This window comes from Schistocerca nitens, chromosome 2 (genome assembly GCF_023898315.1).
Source record: "Schistocerca nitens isolate TAMUIC-IGC-003100 chromosome 2, iqSchNite1.1, whole genome shotgun sequence".
Lineage (NCBI taxonomy): Eukaryota > Metazoa > Arthropoda > Insecta > Orthoptera > Acrididae > Schistocerca > Schistocerca nitens.
This window is the reverse complement of record NC_064615.1, coordinates 785,042,292-785,069,200: the sequence shown is the minus strand read 5'-3', so window position 1 is coordinate 785,069,200 and position 26,909 is coordinate 785,042,292. Positions and strand designations below refer to the sequence as shown.

The window sequence follows — 26,909 nt, the reverse complement described above, 5'->3', positions numbered from 1 at the left end:
CCATAGGCATATAACTTACTAAGCAGTAACTTATAGTCGATGACATCAAAGGCCTTTGATAAGTCTAAAAACAATCCACAATTTAATTCCTTTCTATTTATGGAATTTAGAACAAGTTGCAAAAAATTGAAGATAGCTGCTTCAGTTGATTTATTTTTGAGAAACCTGACAACATTGATAAAGGCCTAAAGATACTAACATCATATTTATCACCATTCTTGTTAAGTGGCTTTATAGTTGACATTTCAAGTTTGATGGAAACACCCCTGTCTTAAAAGATTCATTTATAATTTCAGTGAGATGTGAGGCTATGTTTCTTGCACTTTGCTTAATGACTTTGTCAGGAATCCCATCACACCCACATGACATTTTATTTTTTAACTTATTTATAGCATTTAGTACCTCTGATTCCAGTTACTGGATAAAGGAACATTGTCATGTCATTAATGGGGATTTTTACCTTGCTATTGGAATTGCATTTAGTTTTAATTAAATTTATGGCTATATTTGTGAAATGTCCGTTAAATATGTTGGCAATCTGAAGTGGGTCCTTAACAGTTTTACCCCCACTTTTAATGACAAAGCTGTTATCTTTTCTTTTGTGCCTACCTATATTTTTATTTATTACCTCCCAAGTTGACTTCATTTTGTTGTTACCTTTCTCAATATATGAATCATTATCAAGCTTCTTAGCTGCAATTATTACTTTCTTGTACAGGCTTCTATAACATTTCACATGTGCTTTCAGTGCTACATTCTTCTTGGCTGATTTATTTAACTTTCTGACAAGGGAACCTCCCCATCGCACCCCCCTCAGATTTAGTTACCAGTTGCCACAGTGGATAGGCCTTGAAAACCTGAACACAGATCAATTGAGAAAACAGGAAGAAGTTGTGTGGAACTGTGAAAAAATAAGCAAAATATACAAACTGAGTATTCCATGGGCCACATAGGCAACATCATGGAGTATGTGAGCTCGGGAGCGCCGTGGTAGCGTGATCAGCTGCGGAACCAAAGGTCCTTGGTTCAAGTCTTTCCTCGAGTGAAAATTTTACTTTCTTTATTTTTGCATAGTTATTATCTGTCCGTTCGTTCATTGACGTCTCTGTTCACTGTAATAAGTTTAGTGTCTGTGTTTTGCGACCGCATCGCAAAACCGTGCGATTAGTAAGACGAAAGGACGTGCCTCTCCAATGGGAACCGAAAACATTTGATCGCAAGGTCATAGGTCAACCGATTCCTCCACAGGAAAACACATCTGATATATTCTATACGACACTGGTGACGGCATGTGCGTCACATGACAGGAATATGTTGTCGACCCACCTAACTTGTTCACTTGGCGAATGGGTAAAAATATTCTTCTACCTTGCCCGATTTAGGTTTTCTTGTGGATGTGATAATCACTCCCAAAAAAGTGATGAAAACATAAGAGTTTGTCACATAAATTGAAAATAAAAAATTAAATTTTTCACTCGATGGAAGATTTGAACCAGGGACCTTTCGTTCCGCAGCTGCTCACGTTACCACGAGACCACAGCGCTCCTGTGTTTCATGTGTCCTTGATGTTGCTTATCTTCCCACGAACTACTCAGTTTGAATATTTTGCTTATTTTTTCACAGTTCCACACAACTTCTTCCTGTTTTCTCAATTGATCTGTGTTCAGTTTTTCAAGGCCTATCCACTGTGCCAACTTATAACTAAATCTGAGGGGGGTGCGATAGGGAGGTTCCCTTGTGAGAGTGTCTGATGACTTTCTAATCCCCTGTGTAACCCATGTTTTGGTTTTATGTTTAGTTTTGACTCCTTTTTTATAGGAAAGGCAACATCAAAGCAGTGTTTGTAGCTTTCAAAGAATGAGTCAAACTTTGTGTTGACATCACCACTATTTCAGTGAATTCAGTTGCCAAATTCTACTTATGAAGCTACAAGATAGATGCAGCAGGTTTTTGTTGTTCGGTCTCTCTCTCTCTCTCTCTCTCTTTTTCTTTCTCACATATGAAATATGAAGAAATAACTATTTGTGAGTTTAGAAAGTAATGAGGTCTCAAAAGGGAAGAAGGCAGTGTGTAAAAGCTCAGTGGGCCTATGCTGAGTACGCAACAGAGTTTATTGCCACTTTTCTGTGTAGTTTTGTGTATAGTCTTTTAGTAGTAGCTAATATCTTCCTTATTACTGTAAGTGGAGAAACTGCCGTTTATGATTTCTGTTGTAAGTGGAATGTTAAATTATCAATATTCCATACTTTCTTTTTCTTTGTTAGTTGGAAGAAGTGGCCTTTTTTCGGGGAGAAAATGCGATATTGTAATTTCTGTTGGAATTTTGGATTTAATTTTGTGCTTGATTGTAAGAACTACTGACATTAAATGGTTCATCTGACTAACATTGTTGATGATCCTGCTAATGTAATTGTGCACGGATTTTAATCCTATAGCAGATTTTTTGTTTATTCATAGTAAAGTTTTTATATGCTGTCCCCTTAACAACCATTTATACATGTAGACTACAATTGGGCATCATTTGTGCACGAGGATGCATTGTAGTACAGCACATATTCTCAATGTACATAAATGATTTACAATACAGTGATTGTAAATTTCTATTTTAGTTATATACTAAATTTTTGATAGGCAACTGGTATCCTAAGAAAAGTAGTGTGACATTTAGAAAGACTTACAAAATGTCAGTACTTGTTGCAACATATCACAGGCACAGTAAATAGGAGCAAATACAATATAATGTTCGTAGATAAAAAGTAAGTTTGGACACAACTATAGGATGTTATCAGCAATAAATCACCACTGCCACTGACATAAATGCCTTGGCAAGCACATTCAAGATGACATGAGATTGCAGTTCATTGGCGGAATTTTGAGCACCAGCACATCTTTTGTGAATTCGTTTTGTTTATACTGTGATGCCTTGCTATCCTACTTTAAATTGTGTAGTCAGCATATTTTGAATTTATTGCCTACAGCTGAAATGTAACTAGAATAATGAAATAAATTGGTTACAATTCTTTTGTACCTCTTATGGCACATGGAGCATTACTAATGCTCCCATTTTTTTGTTTCAGACATGTTCAGTAGTCAAAGAAAGGTGTTGTGATATTTTGATTGATCTTACCTTTATGGACAACCAGTGTGTTCAACTTGAACCCTAAGGTACGAATTATTATTTTTTAATATTAAAAAGTGATAAAAAACTGGTACGGTATGAATTGTAGTATGCAGAACACAATTATAGACTACAAAATTAAATATTAACTATAAGAAGAGAAAAAGAAAATGTACTAAAAACTTAATTAATCAGATGATAATAAAGAGGTATTCAACAGGAGTAGTCAGACAATAGCACAGTATAATGAAGAAAGCCAATGTCTTCCTTCATTGTAATTTCAAGTGTTCATACTTCCCTCAAGCCCTGTGTATCAATTACGAAAATACCACAAGAAATGGGAACAATATTCCCATGGTGGTTACATTAATTTGTAGTCATTTATTTTTTGTAATGTTTTCATGTTGTGAATGAAATCGTTCATTGGTTGTTTCTTGAGGCTTCGTTGGTCTGGCAATGCGGTATTGCATTGTTAACTACACCTCTATCAGAATAACATTTGATTGACAGATACACATGAAAATGGGTGATGTAATACTGAGTAATCTGTAATACTGAGCTCACCTGGCAGGATCGTAATACCATTATCACTTTGCTGCTCACTTCTGCTATTAGCTGGAGATGTTCTTTTGCATATTTAAAAAAGAAAAGGAAAAAAGGAGTTGATGAAAATGAATCAGAATAGTTGTGTTAGTGTAATTGAGGTCCGCAGAGTGACATGACAATGTTGAACAAGATGGAAAGCTTGACCAAGGTCATTCTGTGGTGCATTGTTGCTGTGGTAATTTTTTTTGTAAACAGCAAACTGTCAATCACAATATTATTTCTATTCAGATGTAGTCCTGAAAGAGTTTAGAGGGAAGGAAGCACTATAGGGGAAATGGAAGAAAGGGGAGGGAACAGGAAAGGGAGAAGTGGATGAGAGATAAGGAGGAATGAGTAAGGTTGAAATAAGACAAGGAGGATTGTGCCGGCAGAACATACAAGGCCAGGAATGCAGTTTGGCAGGTGGAGGTGTGCAAATGGTTGTGTTGGCTGGGGGGAGGGGGTGAAAGTGAAGGATGAGGAGGGGGGCAGCAGGCGTGTGCAGGGTCGGAATGTGGGAGGTAGAGGCAGCAGGTGCATGGGACTAAGAGTGGGACACATGGGCTCTGGAGCCAGTGAGTTTGTGTGATGCACAGTGATGACGACATAGATTTTTTGGGTGGTGGTGGTGGTGGTGGTGGTGGTGGTGGGGGGGGGGGGTTGGTTGGGGGGGGGTGACAGGGGAGGAAAGAGAAAGTTTCAGGCAGACAGTGTGAGTGCAGTAGGTTAGCAGAGATCCTAGTCAGCAGGGTTACGAGATTGAAGGATGTGTTGTAAGGATAACTGTTATCTGTATAGTTTGGGAAAGCTTGTGCTGGAGAGAAGGATCCAGATGGCATGGGTTGTGAAGCAGATATTGAACTCAAACGTGTCACGCTCAGCAGTACATTCGGCCACTGGGTGATCAACTCTGTTGTCGATCACAGTTTGGCAGTGGTCATTCATTCTGGAGGACAGCTGGTCCCACATTCCTATCCTGCACACCAGCTGCCTCCCTCCGAGCCACCAGCTACCCCTCACTAACCGCTCCTCCCACCTCTTTCTCCCATGCATGTGTGCATGTTAGGGAGAGAGGGGGGAGGGGTGGCACGGAATGGGCCCCACTCATGCGACACCTACAGGCAAATTGCATAGGAAACTTAGTACTCTCAGATTTCTTACCATGCCTATGGGAAAGCATGCCACACAGTTCTTCAATGATTCTATGAAGCTTTGATTGTATCCTGCTTGGAGGATGGCTGTGCTGCCTATTGGTTGACAACACAATCAGTACTGAGCTTGTTTACCAAGTGAGGCAGTGCTGTATTTAGCACACTGGAGTCACATTCAGGAGAATGGTGGTTAAAACCCACATCTGGCCACCCTGATTAGGTTTTCAGTGATTTTCCTGAATCACATTAGGCAAATGCTGGGATGGTTCCTTTGAAAGGGCTTGGCCGATTTCCTTCTCCATCATTCGCTAATCAGAGTTTCTCCTCCTCCTCCTCCTCCTCCTCTTGAGCTTGTTAGACTTTGTTCATCAAAGTGGTGTGTTGTTAGCAACTGGAGCCTTCCGGGCAAACCACGTAGACAGCCTCCAGGTGGAAGCTGGCATCGCACTGATGGTCAGGTGCTAGCAACTTTTGGCAAGCTATATGGACACAGTCAATCAGATGCTTACCCATCCATGTTATTTGAATCTGTTTTATGACTCACTGTTTGGACTGGCTACAAATTGCCAAAAAATATGTAGACCATATGATGTATGAATGGAGGCTCTGTGCAGGGATATACAGCTCACCTCCCCCTCTCCCTCTTCCTCCCCACGTTTTGTACAAAGGTCTGTGATTCAGGGGAACCTTTTCTGGAGGAAAATACTGACACTGGCATTCTCAGAAGTCTCTTCTGTTCGGTTCTCTGTGACCACATCCAATTTGGAATGCATCTACACAGCTGTATCAAAATCAATGACAAGGTTGGTTATATGTTTGCATACTCAAGGCATGAGGAAAAGCAGTCTGCTGAGTGCATACAATGTATACACTGTGGACTCTCCAGGAGGTTCTTTCATAAGTTCGTGCATGGCGCACATGGGGCCGAGCTATTGTGGCCCATTCTTCATTCCCTGGCTGCATTTCCTTCACCATGCCCCTTCCCTCGCTCCCTATCCTCGGTCCTTCCCTGTTGCCACCTCCTTTCCCTCTCTCGGTGTTCTGATTTATGTCGACATGGCTATCCACCTGGTTTCCTGTATTGGTTGCAATTTTGTTCCTTTTGCCTGTTCTTTCATCCTTTTTGGTATTTAGGTCCCCACTTGAGGTTTAACCTCCACTTCAAAATTTCCTGTTTTTAGTGTGAGCCACATGGGGAACAGCTCCCTCCCTAGCATCTACAGTGTGGATTCCTCTCCTGCCTTCCTTCCCCTCTCCCTTCCCCACTTTAGCCCCCTTCCACGCTGCTAGGTCACCAGCATGGGTGATGGGGCTGTTATGTACCCATATGGCTGAGCCCCTTGACAACACAGGGATCACACTACTGATATCGGAGCTGTTCCCTGGTCGGAGTGAGTGGTATCAGGGCAGATGCTTGGTGCATGAAGCGTATCAAGCTTCAAACATCTGGCCATTCTCCAACGACCATCTCTTCTAATGGTGAAGGGTCCTTGACTGCTGCTTCGCATGACTTGGCAACTTTCCTTTCCCAGACAATGCCATGGGAGGAGGGCCTGGCTCGCTGTCTTGAGATGAAACCCTTTCCCCTTTACCTCATCTCTACTAGGATTGATGGAGACACTTCACCACCACAAAGCCGTTGTTTTTCGTGGAAAATGTAGAGGACAAGTTTGGTCAAGTGGAGTCTCTTAGTAATATGTGGTCGTGCTCCTTGTTGATCCAAGCTACTTCTGCCACCCAATCTGCAGCTCTTCATACGTAGGGTAGTCTTGGCAATGTCTCGGTGTCTATCACTCCTTACCAATATCTGAATATGGTCCAGGGATTAATTTTTCATAGGGACCTCATCCTAAAAACTGATGAGGAACTCTGAGGTAATCCGAAGTGACATGGCGTTCATTTTGTTCGATGTGTGCAGAAGGGTTGCAAAGACAACTGCACTTATACTGGCACCTTCATTGTGGCTTTTGAGGGGGATACCTTCCCAGAGAAGGTCAAGGTTATGCGCTACAGATGTGACGTGAAGCCGTACATCCCTCCACCTATGTGGTGCTTTCAGTGCTTGGGTTTTGGGCATGTGTCTTCCCGCTGTATGGCAGAACCTTTGTGTGGTGACTGTGGCCACCCACTCCATGAGGGAAACCCCTGTGTGTGTCAGTTGTGCTGGCCACTCGCTGGATTTCTCGGCTTACAAGATAGAAAAGAGGATGCAAGAATACAAGTCCCTGGATCACCTGTTTTATGCTGAGGCTCGGGAAAAGTATGAGGAACTCCATCCAGTGCCACTATCTTCAACTTTTGCCTCTGTTACTTCCTTTCCTCCTCCTCCCTCATCCTTATCTCTGCCCCATTCCACTCTCCCCTCTCTCTCCCCTGCAGTTCCCACGACTTCTCTTCAGGGAGCTGCTTCCCCTCCCCAGCCAAAGAAGTGCCCTACTTCATCGGCATCTGCTGGTGATTGAGCTCCCTCCTGGGACCCCTCTCCCCGGCATCTCTCAGGCCAGAAGACTGTTACTACCACTCGACTACGAGGTGCACCATTTGTCCATCTGTGCGCCCCAAGGTTGCCCGCTCTCTTTCAGTTCCAGATCTTGCAGAAGCCTATACTCCCCCTGTGCCCTGCCCTCCTCCACCTCTGAAAAAGAAACATAAGTCCCAAGACAAGGTGCCCTGCGGAAGTGCCATCTCCACCCTCGCAACCCGAGTCTGACATCTTATTTATGGATGTCACCCCATCCTTGTTGGTGACAACTATTGACCAAGTGACCTGACCTCCTCCTCGGCTTTTTCATGTCTACATTGGACTCATGCCACATGATCATACAGTGAAATTGCAATGGATACTATAGTCACATACCGGAAGTTCAACGCCTTGTCTCCTCTTATTCTGCGTTCTGTCTTGTTCTTCAAGAAATGCATTTCTGTGATGACCATTCTTCAACTTTTTATGGTTATTGGGCATTCTGTCAAACCCATGCTGGCCTTAGGGTAGCATCTGGTGGGGTCTGCACTTTGGTTCACTCCAATGTCATTAGTGACTGGATCCCCCTACGTACCACCTTAGAAGCGATAGTGGTTCGAGTGCAAACAACTCCAGCAATCACCATTTGCAAAGTTTACCTCCCTCCAGGTAGGCCACTTGCTTACATTTCTCTGTCTACCTTAATCCAGCAACTCCTCTCCCCGTTTCTCCTCCTTGGGGACTTCAATGCCCACCATCCACTGTGGGGGAGTGTCACTTCAACAGATAGGGATATCCTAATTGACCAACTTATCACAGACCTTGTTTTCTCTCTCCTCAATGATGGCTCCCCTACCCACTTCAGTGCCACTCATGCACCATCTCTCCTATCAATCTCACAATCTCCTCCCTGCCCTCGTGGCTTCCCTTCATTAATCATCCCATGATGACCTTTGTGACAGTGACTACTTCCCGGTGATTCTGTTGTTTCCCTGCTGCCACCAGGCAGACAGGCCCCCACGTTGGGCATACCACAGTGCCAATTGGCCTTTATATACATATGCTATCCACTTTGACACCCCCTCTCAAATTCCATTGGTGTAGTCATGCAAGGCATCTCTGCCACTGTTAGTCATGCTGGTGGCACTGCTGTCCCCCTATTCGCAGGTCCCACTCATCATTGGCCAGTACCGTGGTGGACCGAGGGTGTTGCAGTTGCTGTCCAGGACCGCCGAAGGGCGCTGCAGTGATTTAAATGACACCCTGCACAGACCAACCTCCTCACTTTTAAGTGTCTTGGTGCTAAGGCTCGTTAACTTATTAAGCAGAGTAAAAAGGAATGCTGGGAGCACTACGTTTCCTCCCTGGGGATGTATGCCCCCTCTTCACAGGTTTGGTCAAAGCTCCATAGCCTTCTGGGCTGCCAGCGAAAGTCAATTGTCCAGGGCCTGAACCTCCAAGGTGCTCTGTGCACTGATCCATTGGTCCTCACACAACACCTTGCAACACACTTTGCGATCTCATCATTGTCCTCTTCCTACCCAACTACCTTTCTCTGGCAGAAACGCAGAGTTGAACAGACCCCCCTGTTTCATCCCGCACCACATTGAGCCCTATAATGCACCCTTCACTGAATGCGAATTGGTGCAGGCTCTTAGCTCTTCACAAGAGACAGCCCCCAAGGCCGGATTCCATCTACAACTAGATGATCCAACACTTGGAAGTTCCCCAGAGGCAGTAGCTCCTCAGGGTCTTCAACCACATTTGGCTCACAGGTGCTTTTCTGTCACAATGGTGAGACAGTATAGTTATCGCTGTCCTTAAGCCCAGGAAAAACTCAGTCTCTCAACAGCTACTGCCCAATCAGCCTGACGAATGTACTTTGCAAACTGCTTGAAAGGATGGTCAGCTTCAGATTATGTTGGGTACTCTACTCTCGGGGCCTTTTGTCGCCTTATAAGTGTGGCTTTTTGGCAGGGCGATATCCAACTGACCATTTACTCCAATTGGAATCAGCCATCCAACAGGCTTTTACTCACTGCCGATGCCTTGTCGTGGTCGTCTTTGACCTACATAAGGCGTGTGACATGGTTTGGCGCCATCACATTTTAGTTACACTCCGTGACTGTGGATTCCGTGGTCCCCTTCAGATTTTTATTCATGAATTTTTATCATACTGGCTCTTATGGGTTCGAGTTGGCACTTCACTCAGCACCCCTCAGATTCAGGAGAATGGTAGCCCACAGGGTTCTGTGCTAAGTGTCACATTCTTCCTCATTGCCATCAATGGGCATGCGACCTCTGTTGGGCCTCTGTTTATCCCGGCATTGTATGTTGACAATTTCTGCATCTGGTGCAGCTTCCACTCAGTAGAGTCTGCTTTGCGCCAGTTCCAAGGCACCATCCAACAGGAATCTGCGTGGGCCACCCCTGATGGCTTCCAGTTTACTACCTCCAAAATGCAGGTTATGCATTTTTGTCGCCGACCCACAGTGCACACCCATCCAGAACTTTATTTAGGGAACCAACTCCTCAGTGTTGTAGCACAGTCCCATTTCTTGGGCCTTATTTTCGATAACAAGCTGACATGGCTGCCCCACATTTGCCACCTAAAGACTACATGTATGCGGAAGCTTAATGCTCTCTGCCTCCTGGCCTACACAACTTGGGGTGCAGACTGTTTCACTCTTCTCCATTTTTACTGTGCTCTGGTCTTGTGATACGACTGCTGTTGTTTTCTATATACATAAGTGATTTTGTGGACAACATGAGCAGCAATCCGTGGTTGTTTGCTGATGGTGCCATGGTGTATGATATGGTGTCAAAGTTGAGTGACTGTAGGAAGGTACAAGATGACTTGGACAAATTTCCAGTTGGTGTGATGAATGGCAGCTAGCCCAAAATGTAGAAAATTGTAAGTTGATTTGGATGAGTAGGAAGATCAGACCTGTAATGTTCGGATACAGTATTAGTAGTACTCTGCTTGACAGAGTCACATCATTTAAATATCTGGTCGTAACATTGCAAAGCAATATGAGATGGAATGAGCATGTGAGAACTGTGGTAGGGAAGGAAAATGGTCAACTTTGGTTTATTGGCAAAATTTTTTAGGGAAGAGTGGTTCACTTGTAAAAGAGGCTGCATATGGGACACTCGTGCAACCTGTTTCTGAGTATTTAGGATCTGTACCAGGTCAGGTTGAAGGAAGACATTGAAGCAATTGAAAGGTGGGCTGCTGGATTTGTTATTGGTAGGTTCGAACAACATGTGTAAGTGTTACAGAGATGCTTCCTAACTCAAATAGGAATCCCTGGAAGGAGGGCGACATTCTCTTTGAGGAACACTATTAAGAAAATTTAGAGAACTGGCATTGGAAGCTGATTGCCAAACGATCCTATTGCCGCCAACAAACATTGTGCGAAAGCGCCATGAAGATAAGATACGAGGGATTAGGGCTCATATGGAAGTGTGTAGATTGTTGTTTTTCCCTCACTCTAGTTGTGAATGGAACAGGAAAGGAAATGACTAGTTGTGATATAGGGTACCCTCTGCCATGCATCGTATGGTGGCTTGCGCTTGCGGAGTATCTATGTAGATGTAGAAGATATCATGAAATGCTGTCAAGTTGTGTATTACTATTATGTGTGTGGTGCCCGTTCTTCCAGACATGTGCGAAAGAACAGATACTGCACACACAATAGTAATAACCACAAAATGCCAGCAGCTCAAGCATTCTGTTCAGAATGCATACCTCTATCAGAGTTTGTATATTGGTGACTGTTCTAAGAGAGGAAATTGTTATGTCTAAAACAAATGCGAGCAAGCTATGGTTATTTATGTTGCTAGTGGGCCTTATTTTCAAACGATTGGTATGTGTATTAGTAATCTCCTTAGAATGATTAGCACTCTCTCTGGGAGGTTTGTAGTAGCAAGTACATAGTCCTCCACAAATGTTTACATATACCAAAATTGAGAATTGAACAGTGTATAGTTTATCATTAATGCAAAAATATTTTTGAAAAAAGGAGCACAAGACATGTATAAAAAGATATATTCAGAAATTTATTAAATTCACTGAAAGGCTGATGGCCTAGCCAGTGTCTGAATAGAATAAATTAATACAACTGGGCTGTCTTTATATATTTTTCAGTGTGTGTATTGGATCTAAAGAAATTTGTTCCTCAATAATATAACTTCAGTGCTACAGTAGTTTTGCCAATTCTTAAAGAATGTATTACAGTGACTTGTTATTATACGTAGTTTCCAGAGAAATTACATTTAGTTTGACATCACCTTCCTTTGCAACATTTTTTCTGTCAAGTATACAAGGAATGAAGATTAAACACTTGCAATATTTTTATCACTGGCTGTGTATAATTTTATCCATTTTTTGCTGTTTGTAGTACATGTCTCATTACTGATATTTGAACTTTCTATGCGATGCACTCCTATCTTCAATATTTTAAATAATGTGTGACTTTATGCAGGACTAACAGATTTAGTATAACATGAAACTAACTCATGATTATTATGTTCTTCTAGGAAGGACATTATTGGTACTTTTAAATTCTGAACCACGTAGTGCTGCCAAGAATGGGTCAAAATACAAGTGTTCCATCTGGATCACATTTGGGACGAAGGAGATCTTTTCGTAATTCCTGGCGCTCTCCCTTTCCTCGGCGATCCCACACGCACAAGAGCTCTTTAAGTGCTGCCGTCAATTTCATAGATGTTGATCCCAAGGTAAATAAAAGTAATTTCCTTGTCTCTTTAAAATATATTTTATGAGTAGGTGGTCTTTTGAACAGTTGCGAAAAAGTAAAAATCTTTACCGGACTGGAACTCACTCGAATCTTTGCTTATTACAGACAGTGGGTTACCAATTGTTCTATAAGTATGTGTCTCACAGGCTGACAACAAATTTTCAACTCCTCGCTTGTTTTCTTTCCACCTTCTAATGTCATGTCATGTCATGTCGATTTTTAATAATGTGTGTGCATCAAAATATAATAGCGAGTGCAAATTGAGCACATTGGTGACACAGAGATGGTTGGTGCTTAAGAAATGGTAGATTATAATTTGAGAAAAATATTATTAGCTGCCTCCATTCACAAAATTGTGTCTACACTATAATGTAACACAATACAGCATGAGCACTGGAGATCTGTATTCAGATGTAGGGGTATGTCTTCAGATGGAAGTACCGTATTTACTCGAATCTAAGCCGCAGCTTTTTTCCGGTTTTTGTAAACCAAAAAACCACCTGCGGCTTAGAATAGAGTGCAAAGCAAGCGGGAGTTCTGAAAAATGTTGGTAGGTGCCGCCACAACTAACTTCTGCTGTCGAATATATGTAGCGCTACCCAGGCGTGCTTTGCAGGCACAAAGATAAATACTGGCGCCAAAACCTCTATCAGCAAATAAATTAAAAAAAAAAAGGTGGAAGACAAGCTTTTGTCTCTGCCCCGAGTTTTATTCACTGTATTTTCATACATTATGCAATGAAGTAAATACAAATTCCGTATTGTTCATCTTCGAATGTAGCAGCATTTCAATGTACTACGGTAATCCGACTGGCAAGACTGTCTGGGATGTTTGTCAATATGGCCAACTCTATGTTCTGAATTTTTTCCTACCTGTGAGAAGAGATGGTTGCTAATAGGAACTTTTATGAATTGTGAATCAAAATTCACCAAAGAATAATACGAATATAAATATTTTGCCATGTATTGTTTCGTGTTTGCTTCTGTCTCATTTAAATCCTATCTGCCTGAGTGAGACAACAGCAAATGCGGAAGATATAGATATCGTGTCATGTTTATATTCGTATTATTCTTATGCCTAATAGTGATACAGTCAGAAATGAAGCACGGCAATTGACTAGATATTGAAATCTAAGATGACTCTAATGTCTGTGCAGAATGTAATGTACTAAAGAGGCGCCTGCAAAGATTTTGAAACGGAGAAAAATTTTCGCTAAACTCTCGTTCAGAACATTTTCTATCATACGCAGTCTATTATTTGGTTCTTGTTGATCATTACCAAAGAAAGCAGCAGTGTAAGTAATAACAAACAGTAGTCTCTTTCCATTGTTTCGCTAATGAGACGATTCCTCTTTCTCCCTCTCTCTCTCTCTTTTTTTTTAAAAAAAATTGTAAGCGGCGGTAGCGCGGACAAAAGCAAGCCATGCCGTGAGCGGCAACAGGCCGTAAACACTCATTATCAGTATGTGACAAACAATGCTTGACTCAGTACAATAATGTATTATCAGCTTAGAGTGACATAAACACCTATAACAAAGAGAACGGCACTTGTCAGATCAAAGCAAAATAAGCAATCGATTCAAACCAGACGAAACACGTCAAAAGGAAGGGTACCCGTGTAAATACGGACGGAGCGCCTGACGCATAGCAGTGGCTACCTGGTAAAGCTTAACTGCTAAGCTTAAGACTCGAACCAAACTACTGTAGCTGTACCGTCATTCATTCGAAGTAAATTGTGTCTCATATTACAATGGGCCAACTTTGTTTCGATTTGGAGGTGCGGCCTAAAACTTTTCTCTCCCCTTGAATTTCGAGTCTCAAATTTCAGGTGCGGCTTTGATTCGGGAAAATTTTTTTTCCTTGATTTCGAGTCTCATTTTTCAGGTGCGGCTTAGATTCAAGTGCGGCTTAGATTCGAGTAAATACGGTAAGGCTCATTCCATCTCAATATGAAACATGTGCTTCTTACGTGAACGTATGTCCCTTAGTAAAGAACAGTGTTTCACTTCATTATACATTTATATTTTCAAAACTTTCAAGCTCTGCAACAAGATAGTAACTCTACCCATAAAAAATGATAATTCTTTCAATGGCTTTACGTTCATGTGATGAGATCTGAATGTTGTTCACTCTAAATTCCAGTAATATGGGACAGGAGCATGTAAATGTAAATGGTCAGAAAATATCAATTTTTAGTTAAAGCTCATGGGATTCTCTCTCTCTCTCTCTCTCTCTCTCTCTCACACACACACACACACACACACACACACACACACACACACACACACGTGGCAGCTGTCCTCTCTAGACACTGTAGTGCCACTGTGCTGATTAGTGATCTCAGCTGAGGAAGTTAGTGGCAGTAAAGAAGAGGTGTGGAGCGGGGATTCAGAGTGACAGCAATTTTGGGGTTGGAGGAGGTGCTGTAGTGCCGCCTGTACTGTAGTAGTGTGCAGCATCATGGCAGACTACTAGGTGCAGCATTGTACTGGAGAGGGGGGGGGGGGGCAGAGAGATGGAAATGACTATGTTGTTGAGCTGGGAGGGAGGGGAGAAGGTGGTGAAAGGCCAATGTGAGGCTGGAGTGGGAGCAGGGAAGGGGTAGAGGCAGTTGGTGGAAAGGGACTTGTGAAGGTTGATGCCAGGGGTGTTAAGAGTATGAAGGAGATGTTGTAAGCAGAGTTCTCACCTGCACAATTCAGAGAAACTGATGTTGGTGGGAAGAATCCAGATGGCATAGGCTGTGAAGCACTCATTAAAGTAAAGCACATCACGTTGCATGACATGTTTAGTAATGGTGTGGTCCAGCTGTTTCTATGTAGATGAGAACGGCAAGGGTTTGAGAGCAGGGGTAGAATATGGTCAAACGAGGATATTGTGTAGATTGGTTGGCAACAAAATATGTCTGTGGGAGGGATGGGGAGGATAGTGGGGGTGATATTTCTCATTTCCAAGCTTTAAAAGGAAAAAGAGTGGAAAGTATGCATAGTTGGAGGATACATTAGCTACTGAAGTTGGACATTAAAGAGAAACAATACACAAAACAGGAACATGCCATGGAAAGATTGTAACACATGAGCAAAAGCATAGCTCTTTCTAAGAGAGTAGCTAACTACTTAAACAATGATGATTTAAGAACAAGTGTCATTTTAAAACATTTCAGATACAGGTACACCCACTACTTTGCAAAAAATGGGAAAGAAATGCTACACGTCCTGAGAAATGAGCTCATTTCACACAACGTGAAAAAATACAGTGGCACTTGCAGGTGGTACAAATTTAGAGGACAAATGTATGCTTTTACTTTTGGTTTAAATTTAAAAGGTTAGAATGCAATAAATGTTGGTTGGTTGATTTCGGGGAAGGGACCAAACAGCGAGGTCATCGGTCCCATCAGATTAGGGAAGGATGGAGAAGGAAATTGGCCATGCCCTTTCGAAGGAACCATCCCAGCATTTGCCCTAAGCAATTTAGGGAAATCACGGAAAACCTAAATCAGGACGGCCAGAAGTGGGTTTGAACCATCATCCTCCCGAATGAGAGTCCAGTGTGCTAACCACTGCACCACCTCGCTTGGTAATGCAATAAATGTGTGAAATGAATTACGGAAAAGTTAATTTTCTACCATTAACCTTGATTTGACAATAAACAACACAGATGAAACGTGTCTTAAGAAACTATGTTAGCTCTGTCTTGCTACAAGCTTTCATGCCATGGGTAATGTGTAATAGTTTGCATTGCCACCTGTTGTATTATGGGTCACCAGTTCAAAGTTGACCATCAGCAGTTATTTGTTATTACTTATTTAGCACTTTTAGAAGGGTCTTGAAATATGTTACTTTTGTAATGTTTGTATACTTGGAATATTCAATGGTATTATAAATAATAGCTTTCTGGAACATTTGATGTTTGTCTAAGTAACTGCACTCTCTGTCCAGGAAATCCATTCTGTTCTGGCTATATGTTGACGCCAGTAATTAAACGTGCTTTCATTTCTATATGTTGCACTTTGTTGACAGCTGTGCCTTCAGATTTGGATTTGATTGTGGTTTCAACATGAGGTTGTCTGGTGGAGGCACAAGATATCCTCAAGACATCTACATCACCATGGCTCCAATTAGGCATCATAAAAATTGTTTCTTACACAGACAACAACCAGAGTACAAGCAATAAATCATTTCCATGGTCTGTACAATCAGAAGACCAATGGATTCCATGCTGGTCATAAGTCAAGTTCATATCAGACATCTGTCAGTATTTTATGGTTGGTAGCGAACAGAAGAGGTAAAGGGATTCGACCGAGTCGCCAAAACCAACAGGTGAGATGACGTGATGTGTGCAGCAAATGTGTTCTTCTACTTGGATGGCACAGCCCACCAGTGGTTCGAGAACAACAAATAGAAAGCTAGTAGCTGGGACAAATTCCACACAGGATTTCAGAAAACATTTGACGACAGTCAGCAGTGTTCTTTTAGCTGAACAAAAATTGGAAACAAGGCCCAACATCATGGTGAAATGACACAACCATACATATAGAATCTTTTAGCCCTTTGCAACATTGTAAATCCAAATATGGCAGTAGCTGACAAAATCTCACGTTTGATGAAAATGATCACAGAAGATGTGCACCAAGCTCTTCTGGTAAAGGAAGCCACAACAGAAGAATTCATCTGGTGATGCCAGCACATGGAGGAAATGTGACAGAAAAAGTCAGTAAAATAAGTGTGTTTGACTCCAGAATGTAGCCCCTTTGGCAGTTGTGGAAGACCACTGTGACCTCACATCTCATATGCCAGTCAGTAAGAGAAGAGGTACCAGCAGTGTGTGGTAGCCAAAAACTTTGGACCGAGTATTAAAGAGATAGCAGCCATGTACGTTACTCCTGTATGTCAGGATGTAATAGAGAATGTTGAAAAATGGTGTATTGATCTTCAGCACCAATCTCTACCACCAGTCAAACAAGCCATGACAAATGGACATGCCCAATTTGGTCTTGAGCTGCCACAGTTGAACGGCAACCCAATATTTGGCTAATGCAGTTACGACCAACTCCTCCTCCAGGTAAAATGCCCCAAAGAACAGACATTTGGAGGACAGAGGGTAACACACCAGTATATTTTCACTGTGGATGCCCTGGACATATTGTACACTACTGCAGAGAGAGAGAGAGAGAGAGAGAGAGAGAGAGAGAGACAAATGTTTGACAACTATTACACTACCAGACTTCAGCCATCACAATAGCCCTGTTCAAGCCAGTCATCTGCAGATGATTATAGTTGACGGTTTGGACAAGGCCCATTGCCGCACCATGGATGAGACTGTTGCCCAAGATGCTGCAGCTATTACAATTATCAGTTGAGATACACAGTTAAACTGTGAAACTTGTGAAAAATTACTTAGATTCACAAAAGAAATCAAGATACCAGTGACAGTCTTGAACACTGTAGGTTGTCAAGAACAGCCACTACCCATCTCTAAAGGTATGTTTGTGGGGACAGCCAAACCAGTCTGGGAAGGGCAGCCTAATGCCATCAATGAAGCATTACACTCCTCTACCATTACTAACAACAAAGGGAGGGGAGCTACTTCCGAACTGTCAGTATTATCCAGCCTGACCAAGAAGCAATGTCGGTGAGTGTTTGCCTTTCTCCACCCATTTTCACATGCTTTCAAATGCAGATGGAAAAAAGACAGACCAAGCAGCCCATGCTAAAACACCCTATAAACACTGGGGATTATCCACCATATAGCGTGTCACTAGCTGAACGACAGATAGTCCAGGAGGAAGTGGAGAAGATGCTGCAAGATGACAGTCATTGAACCTTCTGAGAGTCCTTGGTCCTTTCTGATAGTCCTAGTTAAGGAGGATGTTGGCACATGGCATTTCTCCATTGACTGCCAATGAGTTAACAAAATTATGAATAAGGGTGTCTATTCATTGCCGTCCATTGATGACACCATGGTCTGCTTGAAAGGAGCAAAGTATTTTTGTACTAGGGACATGCAGACTGACTACTGGCACATTAGGGTTGACATGGTTGACCAGAAAAAGACTATGTTCATAACTCCAGATGGCCCCTTAAAAGTCCAAATTTATACAGTTTGGGTGATGTGACACTCTAGCCAGCTTTGAATGTGTGCTGGACAATTTGCTTCAACACCTTAACATGTCATTGTTGTTTTTTTAAGAACATCTAAGCTGGCTAACAATTGTGTTGAAGTGTGTTCAGATTGCAGGTCTCTGCCTGAATCTGAAACAGTGCTTCATCTTTGCCCAAGAAATATAAATCTTGGGGCACCTCATGAATGGCAGTGAAGTCTGTCCTGATCCAGAGAAAATAAGACCAGTCACAGATTTTCCAATTCTGCAGCACAATCATGATGTGAGAATTTTTCTCAGAATGTGCTCATACTACCAGCAATTCATAGAGTTCCTGTACAAGGCACATCCGTTTCAAGAACCACTGCAGGTAGATGTGAAATTTTCCTGGAATGAGGTGTGAGAGAGATCTTTCCTTGGCCTTTGGGAGATGCCATCATCATCATCAGGTCCATTGTATCATGAAAAAGCCAGTACAGAATTTCATACCGACGTTAGCAGTGGATGCTGACGGCCTGCCTTTCAAGAAATTCTTTGCTGGAACACAGCACTTGTACGAAACGTTGGCCATCACTGCATTAAATGACATTGCTGATGAACAGAGGGAAGAGGCAGCATTGCTGAGAATTACAGAAGCATAGAAAAATGAGGAAGCAACCAGAGGAAGATTCCATTTCATAAACTGAATATTTTATAAGAGGAATTATGGTCTGATGAGGTGGACATTGCTGCTTGTCATTCCAGCACATCTGCGGCCAATGATCCTGAAGTATTTTCAGTATTTTTACGTACAGTCAGATTTCCGTACAAATTCAGTACAGTAATGTGATAATTGTAAACAGACGTTATAATTTTTTTTTTTTTTTATTTGATGATACATGGCTCCAACAGTATAAGAATTATCGTATACACATTAGTGTATTGAGTATTTGCATGTTTTATGACAATTTATTTATTACCTTTTAAATGAAAATATGTTTAAGATTTTTTTGTCTTATTCACTATCCCTGAGAACCATTTCACTAAGGATCTGTGGAAGGTTCATTAGCATATTTGTTTCTTTTTTTTTTATATTCACTATGTGTTCTTGTTTTTCTGTCATATTCATGTGCGTTCTCCTTAGTGACTACAAATTTTATGTCATACTGATGTTGCCTGACAAGCACTATTAAGTGCAAAATGTTGACTGGGAGAAATAGCTATTTAGTACAGAGAGACAAAGGCAAACAGTTTTACAAATTACTAGTGGAAGCATTCTTATACAACAGTCTTAAACATCTGCTTCAGTTGGTCACGTGTGACATAAGCACTTTGTCTACTAGCAACTTGTATACAGGGTGTTACAGAAAGGTACGGCCAAACTTACAGGAAACATTCCTCACACACAAAGAAAGAAAATATGTTATGTGGACATGTGTCCGGAAACACTTACTTTCCATGTTAGAGCTCATTTTATTATTTCTCTTCAAATCACATTAATCATGGAATGGAAACACACAGGAACAGAACGTACCAGCGTGACTTCAAACACTTTGTTACAGGAAATGTTCAAAATGTCCTCCGTTAGCGAGGATACATGCATCCACCCTCCGTCTCATGGAATCCCTGATGTACTGATGCAGCCTTGGAGAATGGCGTATTGTATCACAGCCGTCCACAATATGAGCACGAAGAGTCTCTACATTTGGTACCAGGGTTGCGTAGACAAGAGCTTTCAAATGCCCCCATGAATGAAAGTCAAGAGGGTTGAGGTCAGGAGAGCGTGGAGGCCATGGAATTGGTCCGCCTCTACCAATCCATCGGTCACCGAATCTGTTGTTGAGAAGCGTACGAACACTTCGACTGAAATGTGCAGGAGCTCCATCGTGCATGAACCACATGTTGTGTCGTACTTGTAAAGGCACGTGTTCTAGCAGCACAGGTAGAGTATCCCGTATGAAATCATGATAACTTGCTCCATTGAGCGTAGGTGGAAGAACATGGGCCCAATCAAGACATCACCAACAATGCCTCCCCAAAAGTTCACAGAAAATCTGTGTTGATGACGCGATTGCACAATTGCGTGCGGATTCTCATCAGCCCACACATGTTGATTGTGAAAATTTACAATTTGATCACGTTGGAATGAAGCCTCATCAGTAAAGAGAACATTTGCACTGAAATGAGGATTGACACATTGTTGGATGAACCATTCACAGAAGTGTACCCGTGGAGGCCAATCAGCTGCTGATAGTGCCTGCACATGCTGCACATGGTACGGAAACAACTGTTTCTCCCATAGCACTTTCCATACAGTGACGTGGTCAACGTTACCTTGTACAGCAGCAACTTCTCTGACGCTGACGTTAGGGTTATTGTCAACTGCACGAAGAATTGCCTCGTCCATTGCAGGTGTCCTTGTCATTCTAGGTCTTCCCCAGTCGCGAGTCATAGGCTGGAATGTTCTGTGCTCCCTAAGACTCCGATCAATTGCTTCGAACGTCTTCCTGCCGGGACACCTTCGTTCTGGAAATCTGTCTCGATACAAACGTACTGCGCCACGGCTATTGCCCCGTGCTAATCCATACATCAAATGGGCATCTGCCAACTCCGCATTTGTAAACATTGCACTGACTGCAAAACAATGTTCGTGATGAACACTAACCTGTTGATGCTACGTACTGATGTGCTTGATATCTAGTACTGTAGAGCAATGAGTCACATGTCAACACAAGCACCGAAGTCAACATTACCTTCCTTCAATTGGGCCAACTGGCGGTGAATCGAGGAAGTACAGTACATACAGACGAAACTAAAATGAGCTCTAACATGGAAATTAAGCGTTTCCGGACACGTGTCCACATAACATCTTTTCTTTATTTGTGTGTGAGGAATGTTTCCTGAAAGTTTGGCTGTACCTTTTTGTAACACTCTGTATGTGACTTTATCATTTTATACGTTTTGGTATTAGTTGTTCTAGAAAAAGGCTTGTAGATGAATAATTTACAAGTGTAAAATATGCCCTATTTCCTGTTCAGACAACGGTTAATACTTCATGACTATGTTCCTGTAGTTTAAGAGGCCTCCAAGGTATTTGAAGCTTTCTACTTGCTCTTCTTCTTTCTGACATATGAATTGTATGGTATCAGCATTAGCTGGAATATTTTTCTTCCAACCCAATTCAGTTCCTGTGAAATATTTTCCCACTTCCCTTAACTCTTTTTCTAGGACCAGCACAGGGCCTAGAGGGCAGAGTGGGAGAGTGAGTTCGGTTCCTGATTCTACCACAAATTCTTCTAGTATCTCATTTTGTTTTCTCTCACACTGCATTTGGATAACTAGTGCAGAAAGTTCATAAATTGTTATAGCAGGCAAGAAGGCATTAGGAGATGCTTTTAGAATAACACACACTGTTCCTACTAAAGTAAAGTCTGGTGAAGACCGTAGGGAAAATTTCAGTTAGAGATGGAAGTTATTGAGTTACTGCTATAACATGGAGTGCAAGTTTTGACACCAGTCTAACACACACAGAGCAAACTATGCAGAATACTTCGCCAGAATTTTTGTCATACTTGCTCGTGGTCTGATCTGCTGTCTCAGTGTGACTGTCAAAGAAAGAGAAGACTTAATCTTCCAATGATGAAACTGACAAAAGCCACATCCTGATGTGGAGAATGGGTTCTGTATTCTCTGTGGCTCATGACTAGACCTCAGACTTTTAGGTTCTAAAAGTCTTAAATTAGGCACCTAAAATTGGTTCTGTCACTTACAAAAATAGGTTATAAAAATCAGAAAATAGGTTATCGAAATGTGACATTTTGTTTAGAAAGATAGATAGATAGATTGACAAAAATCCACATTATATTATTGTCCATGACCAAAATTACAGTCACAGTGAATAATTAACACTTTCTCCAGATTTTCCGTTGAGAAACTGCATCTCTTGTCTGTTAATAGCATCTTATATGCTGAGAATGAGCGTTCCACGTCAACAGATATCACCTGAGCATATTTAAATGACAGTATTAGGCGTAATGGAACTGCACACTCATGTTCTGTTGATTTACCTGATAAGATAGCAGCCACTATGCAGAGGGTGGTCAGTCCTGAGTTTTTTGTAGCACTGTCTTTAGTTTCTCACTATCTTTCATACCAATAGAACCTGGGACCAAGTTGATTTTTTTCTGTCACCTCTTCTATCAATCGCAGTTGCTTGTAGACAGGTTTCCCTCAACACTCCAGAGCTTTAATAATAGGGACTAAAAATGCATAATGAGATTTTATGTATACAATGTCGTTGAAAATTGTTGGGTCCTTTAGAAGGTCTTTAGCGGAAGTAATGCTCACTGCCTCCTCCTGCAGTTAATGTTCTTAATGTATTCCAAATACTCGCTGTAGTATTCGGTGACTTCTAGCCACATTCTCCAGCGAGTAAGTGTAGGTTCTGGTGGAAGTGGTACATTGGGAAGTTCCTCTTAAAATAACTGGATTCTTGTAGGTGTCTTAACAAAAAATTTTTTGTTGGTTGAAACTAGCTTATTTACCTGTGGAAACTAGAGACAAATCATCTCAGATACACGATTCATGGCCTGGGCAAGGCATGTGATTTGGAACAAGGCTCGCTAAAATACAGCAGCAGTTTTGTATGTGGGTGCATCAGTGTAGATAACAAATACTGTATTTTCATCTAGGCTGTTGGGGAAAAGTAATTTGAGGGCTTTATTAACAAAGTGAGCAATTGTTTCCTAGTTAGTCTTTTTTATATACTTTTTGTAGATCAGCTGAGGTACAGAGTAAGTGCCAGGATCTAGCTTTCCAACAATCTAATTAACCACATACCGACCTTTTCTGTCAGTTGTCTCATTGACAGAGATCTACATGTGTGAATCGCCTATATCTTCCCTTATCCTGCTCAATGTATTGTCATATAAAGTATCTAAATAATTCTTTATCAGTGTGAATTCTGATGGAATGCTGCGGTGACAGTGTTCCTCTAGAAAACTTTTGTACTGGCTATTTTCAACTGCATTGAATGGTATGTTTGCTGCAACAATGGCTCAACTCAGGTCAATATGAAATTCATTTTTGTTTGTTGCATTTGATTTATTTTTGAAATTTGTCTGGTGTTTAATCCGTGCAACATGCCAACTTAAATGCAACCTCTGTTCAGAATGTACCTAAAAACAAAAAGAAATGAGAAATACTTTGTGGAAGAATTTACGTACGAGATCTACTTAGGAAAAGTAATCTACATGAAGGGTTTAGAAACAATATTTTTGCATTCCCATGTGTTTGGTCCAAGTGAACTCAGAAAAAAAACATTTGCATCACTGTTCTCTGAGTGGGCATAACATTTAAAAGGCTAACATTTTACTTACATCTTTGTTGCACACATTGCAGTGAATAACTCTTCCGCCTGTAGAGAAATCAGGAAATTGTTGTAACCACTGACGAATCAGAGATGATTTGGAGCTGGTTACTTCCGGCATGCTTGACTTTCCAAAAATACACTGTCGCTGTGAAATATTTCACCACATACAAGCAGCATGCAGACCGACTGAATGACGACAGTGCAGGTGTTTTAAACAGGCTGCCCCGACAGGGCAGGAAGGTGCGAAGAAACCAGTTACCATTCAGTTAACATTTTCTAAGTAGCCAGGAAGACCAGAAGAGTAGTTTTAGTCAGACAAATTTTATTTGGCTTGATTTTTAAAAATTAGATACAGTCAGGCTCTAACATGAAATTAGATATTTTTAGAATTTTTAAAAATGAGGTACAATCTGGTACTAACCTGAAATGAGGTATTTTTAGGTGCTATAAAACTGGCGTTTTCAATCATAAATTGGCGTAATTCGTTTATGTACAAATTTTATTGCCTTTATGAAATGAGGAACAAAATAGGTTTTTACCTAAAATCTGAGGTCTACTCACGACACACATCAGCTGGTCATGACAGGTACATTGTGACATGTGACAGACAAAGATTAGAACTCATCCACACTCATTGAAATTTTGTTCAAGAAACAGGAGAGAACACCCTCTTGATATCTGGAAATTTATTTATTTATTTATTTCAATTTACATGGATCCTTGATACGAGTGTATTGCTAGTATGTAAAATGTGTCAGATTATTGCAGTAATAACCACAAGTAAATGATGATGAGGCTTAGAATCTAATTCACATGTAAACAGATACATGAGATTCAACTGTTGAAGTAACAAAGATTATACTAGTAAGAATGGTTACAGAAAAAAATTATAAGTCTTACATTCTAATTCATTTAAAAAGCATTCCGTCAGTGATTGATGTACCAGTGTTGCATAGTCATTTCATAAAGAAATGCTTTAAATTAAACACATTTTGCTAATTATTACACATTGTCAAAGTATACCTGTAAAGAATAGAAAGAACTATTCAAAAGACAAAGTTTTAGCTGGTTTTTTGAATTCAGTCTTATCCCCAATGACTGATTTTACATGAACTGGAAGTTTATTGTATACTTCTATGCTTGAATAATGTACTCCTTTCAGCTCCATCCTGAGATTTTTTGTGAAGATAATGTTTACTTCTTGTATCAAAGGATCACACAGACTTTAAAAAATCTGTCATAATGTTTCTCTTAGTAGCTTTACAGGGAAAAGCTTTTGTGTTGATGTTAGAAATGCCATTTTTATCTGTGTTCTCAAATCTAAGACAGTTTGCATTACTGCTTTCGGTGAAGGTGGTGTGTGGTCATCTTCACTTTTGCTTTTAGTCATGTAGCTTAGAGAATATGGAGCCTAATTCAGTATACCTCAATCATAGATTATTTTTCTATTTTTCCCTCTTCTTCTAACCTTGCACCCACTTGTACTTCAACTATAGCTAACAATTCGAAGGCTGAAAGAATGGATTGAAACAAAAACTTTGTTATAGGTTTCTGACTCATTAAGTCTGTGTGTGTACATTTTATCTGTCCAAGCTGAACTAGGAGGAAATGTCACTGCTACAAGTGTTAAGTGTATGTTGTTTTTGGGAATTTTTCACTCAAAAGTTTATGTACTTGTCACAACTGAGGGACATTGATGCACAGCACTTCAAATCCATGAATATTTTAAAATATATTAACCATGGGACATAGGAAGCAAACTACACACGTTTGCTGTAATTTTACATATCACGTATAAGATGCTGGCTTGGTTACGGATGCACCATGAGGAAAATATGCTGAATGTCTGGGTATTATGTCCTCAGAATCTTGAAAGCTGCTTATTCATTTTGTGTGTGAGATGTTTTATATAGTGTCCTGGTGGAATTACTTTAATATTTCTGTAATGTGTTGATACTGACCAATCAATATCTTATAAATCATGCAGCTCTTCTCTGAACATTTCAGTTACATTTGTCTTTCTGTCTGTGAAGTGTGTGCATGTCCAATTTCATATAGTGCATGTAATTTGTGTAGCTGTCAGTGATTTAAGCTCTTAAATGGAAAGATGCAAACCAAAGAAAACCTACTGTTCTTTTGACTAATATTGCATTAATCTTACCAAATCGTGAAACCTCATGGCAGGAAACACATCGGTTGAGTCACTGGATTTGCATTTGAGATCAGTGGTGTTCAAATTCTACTCAGGCCATCTAGATTTTAAGTTTTTGTGATTCTGTTACACTGATTAAAGCAAATGATGAATATCGTGATGATTCCTTTGAAATTGGCATGGGTGGTATCGTTCCCCATTTTTGTCCATTCTATCTGATGCTCTGTTGCTAATGGATTGTCAACAATTACACTAATGTTCCTTCATTCAAAGTATGAGTGTTACAATATATGTGAAATAGACTTTACTATTGTTTTATTATATTTCTACATTGATTTTTGTTGTTTTTTCAGCTTCAATCAAACTAATTATGAAATTTAATTCCAATTTCAGCATATAGAACTGTTAAATGTAAACACAGCCAGTGAAGAAGAGTTAATGACATTGCCAGGGATTACAAGGCACATTGCACGAAGCATTGTGGAATATCGTCAAGCTATTGGAAGGTTTAAGAAAGTTGAAGATCTTGCTCTAGTGTCTGGCGTAGGAGCAGAGAAACTGGATTTGATTCGCCCAGAGATATGTGTTAGGAGCAAAAATGCAAGGTATGATTTATAATATAATTCAAAAGTCTGAAGCAGATTAACTCTTTTCTTTTATAGGTGTATTTATCAATGTCATTTTCAGTTTACATATTTATCCCTAGTTACTGGACTGTTATTGTTAGCTTGTGTCAACAGGTTTCGTTGTGTTCCTCTTAGTAAAATATGGGAGCCACATTCTAAGTTTTTACAAAGACAGTTAAAAATCAATATTTTGATATAAATAATGTTATTGTTTCTAATTATTTGCCTTCAGAATTAACACATTTTTGCCTGGGTTTGAATTAATTCTGGGAACATTTTTCCTCTCCACTGTTAACTCAAAAACATGATTTTCGGAGGATTCATCAGCTTCTTTAGGTGATGAAATCATTGTCCATCAACATTTTGTGTGATGTAAGAGAACAGAAAGAAGACAGTGGGCTTTAAATCGGGTGAATATGGGGAGTGAACAGAAACATTTTTTGTATCTATTAACTTCTGTCTATATATGTGTCAAATTGCTGATATTTGAGCAGACTTCACATTTGGTAAGACTTCTTTCTCTGATTCTTAAGTAATTGTATTCTCATATTGGAGAGCCTTATATTCAATGCAAAAAAAAAAAATTGTTTTACTTTTTTACTGT

At 40.7% G+C, this 26,909-nt stretch overlaps 1 protein-coding gene across 4 annotated transcripts in view; it reads left to right on the top strand.

Annotated features, from left to right (window-relative positions):
- LOC126234635 (endonuclease/exonuclease/phosphatase family domain-containing protein 1-like) overlaps positions 1–26,909 on the top strand; it is a 118,891-nt gene that overhangs the window by 2,684 nt on the left and 89,298 nt on the right. For all 4 annotated transcript variants that reach the window (XM_049943361.1, XM_049943364.1, XM_049943363.1 and 1 more), the window contains exons 2-4: positions 3,078–3,165; positions 11,858–12,058; positions 26,073–26,284. In XM_049943361.1, the coding sequence (XP_049799318.1) occupies positions 11,909–12,058; positions 26,073–26,284 (362 nt within the window). In that variant the 5' untranslated portion in view covers positions 3,078–3,165; positions 11,858–11,908. The remainder of the gene's footprint in view (positions 1–3,077; positions 3,166–11,857; positions 12,059–26,072; positions 26,285–26,909) is intronic.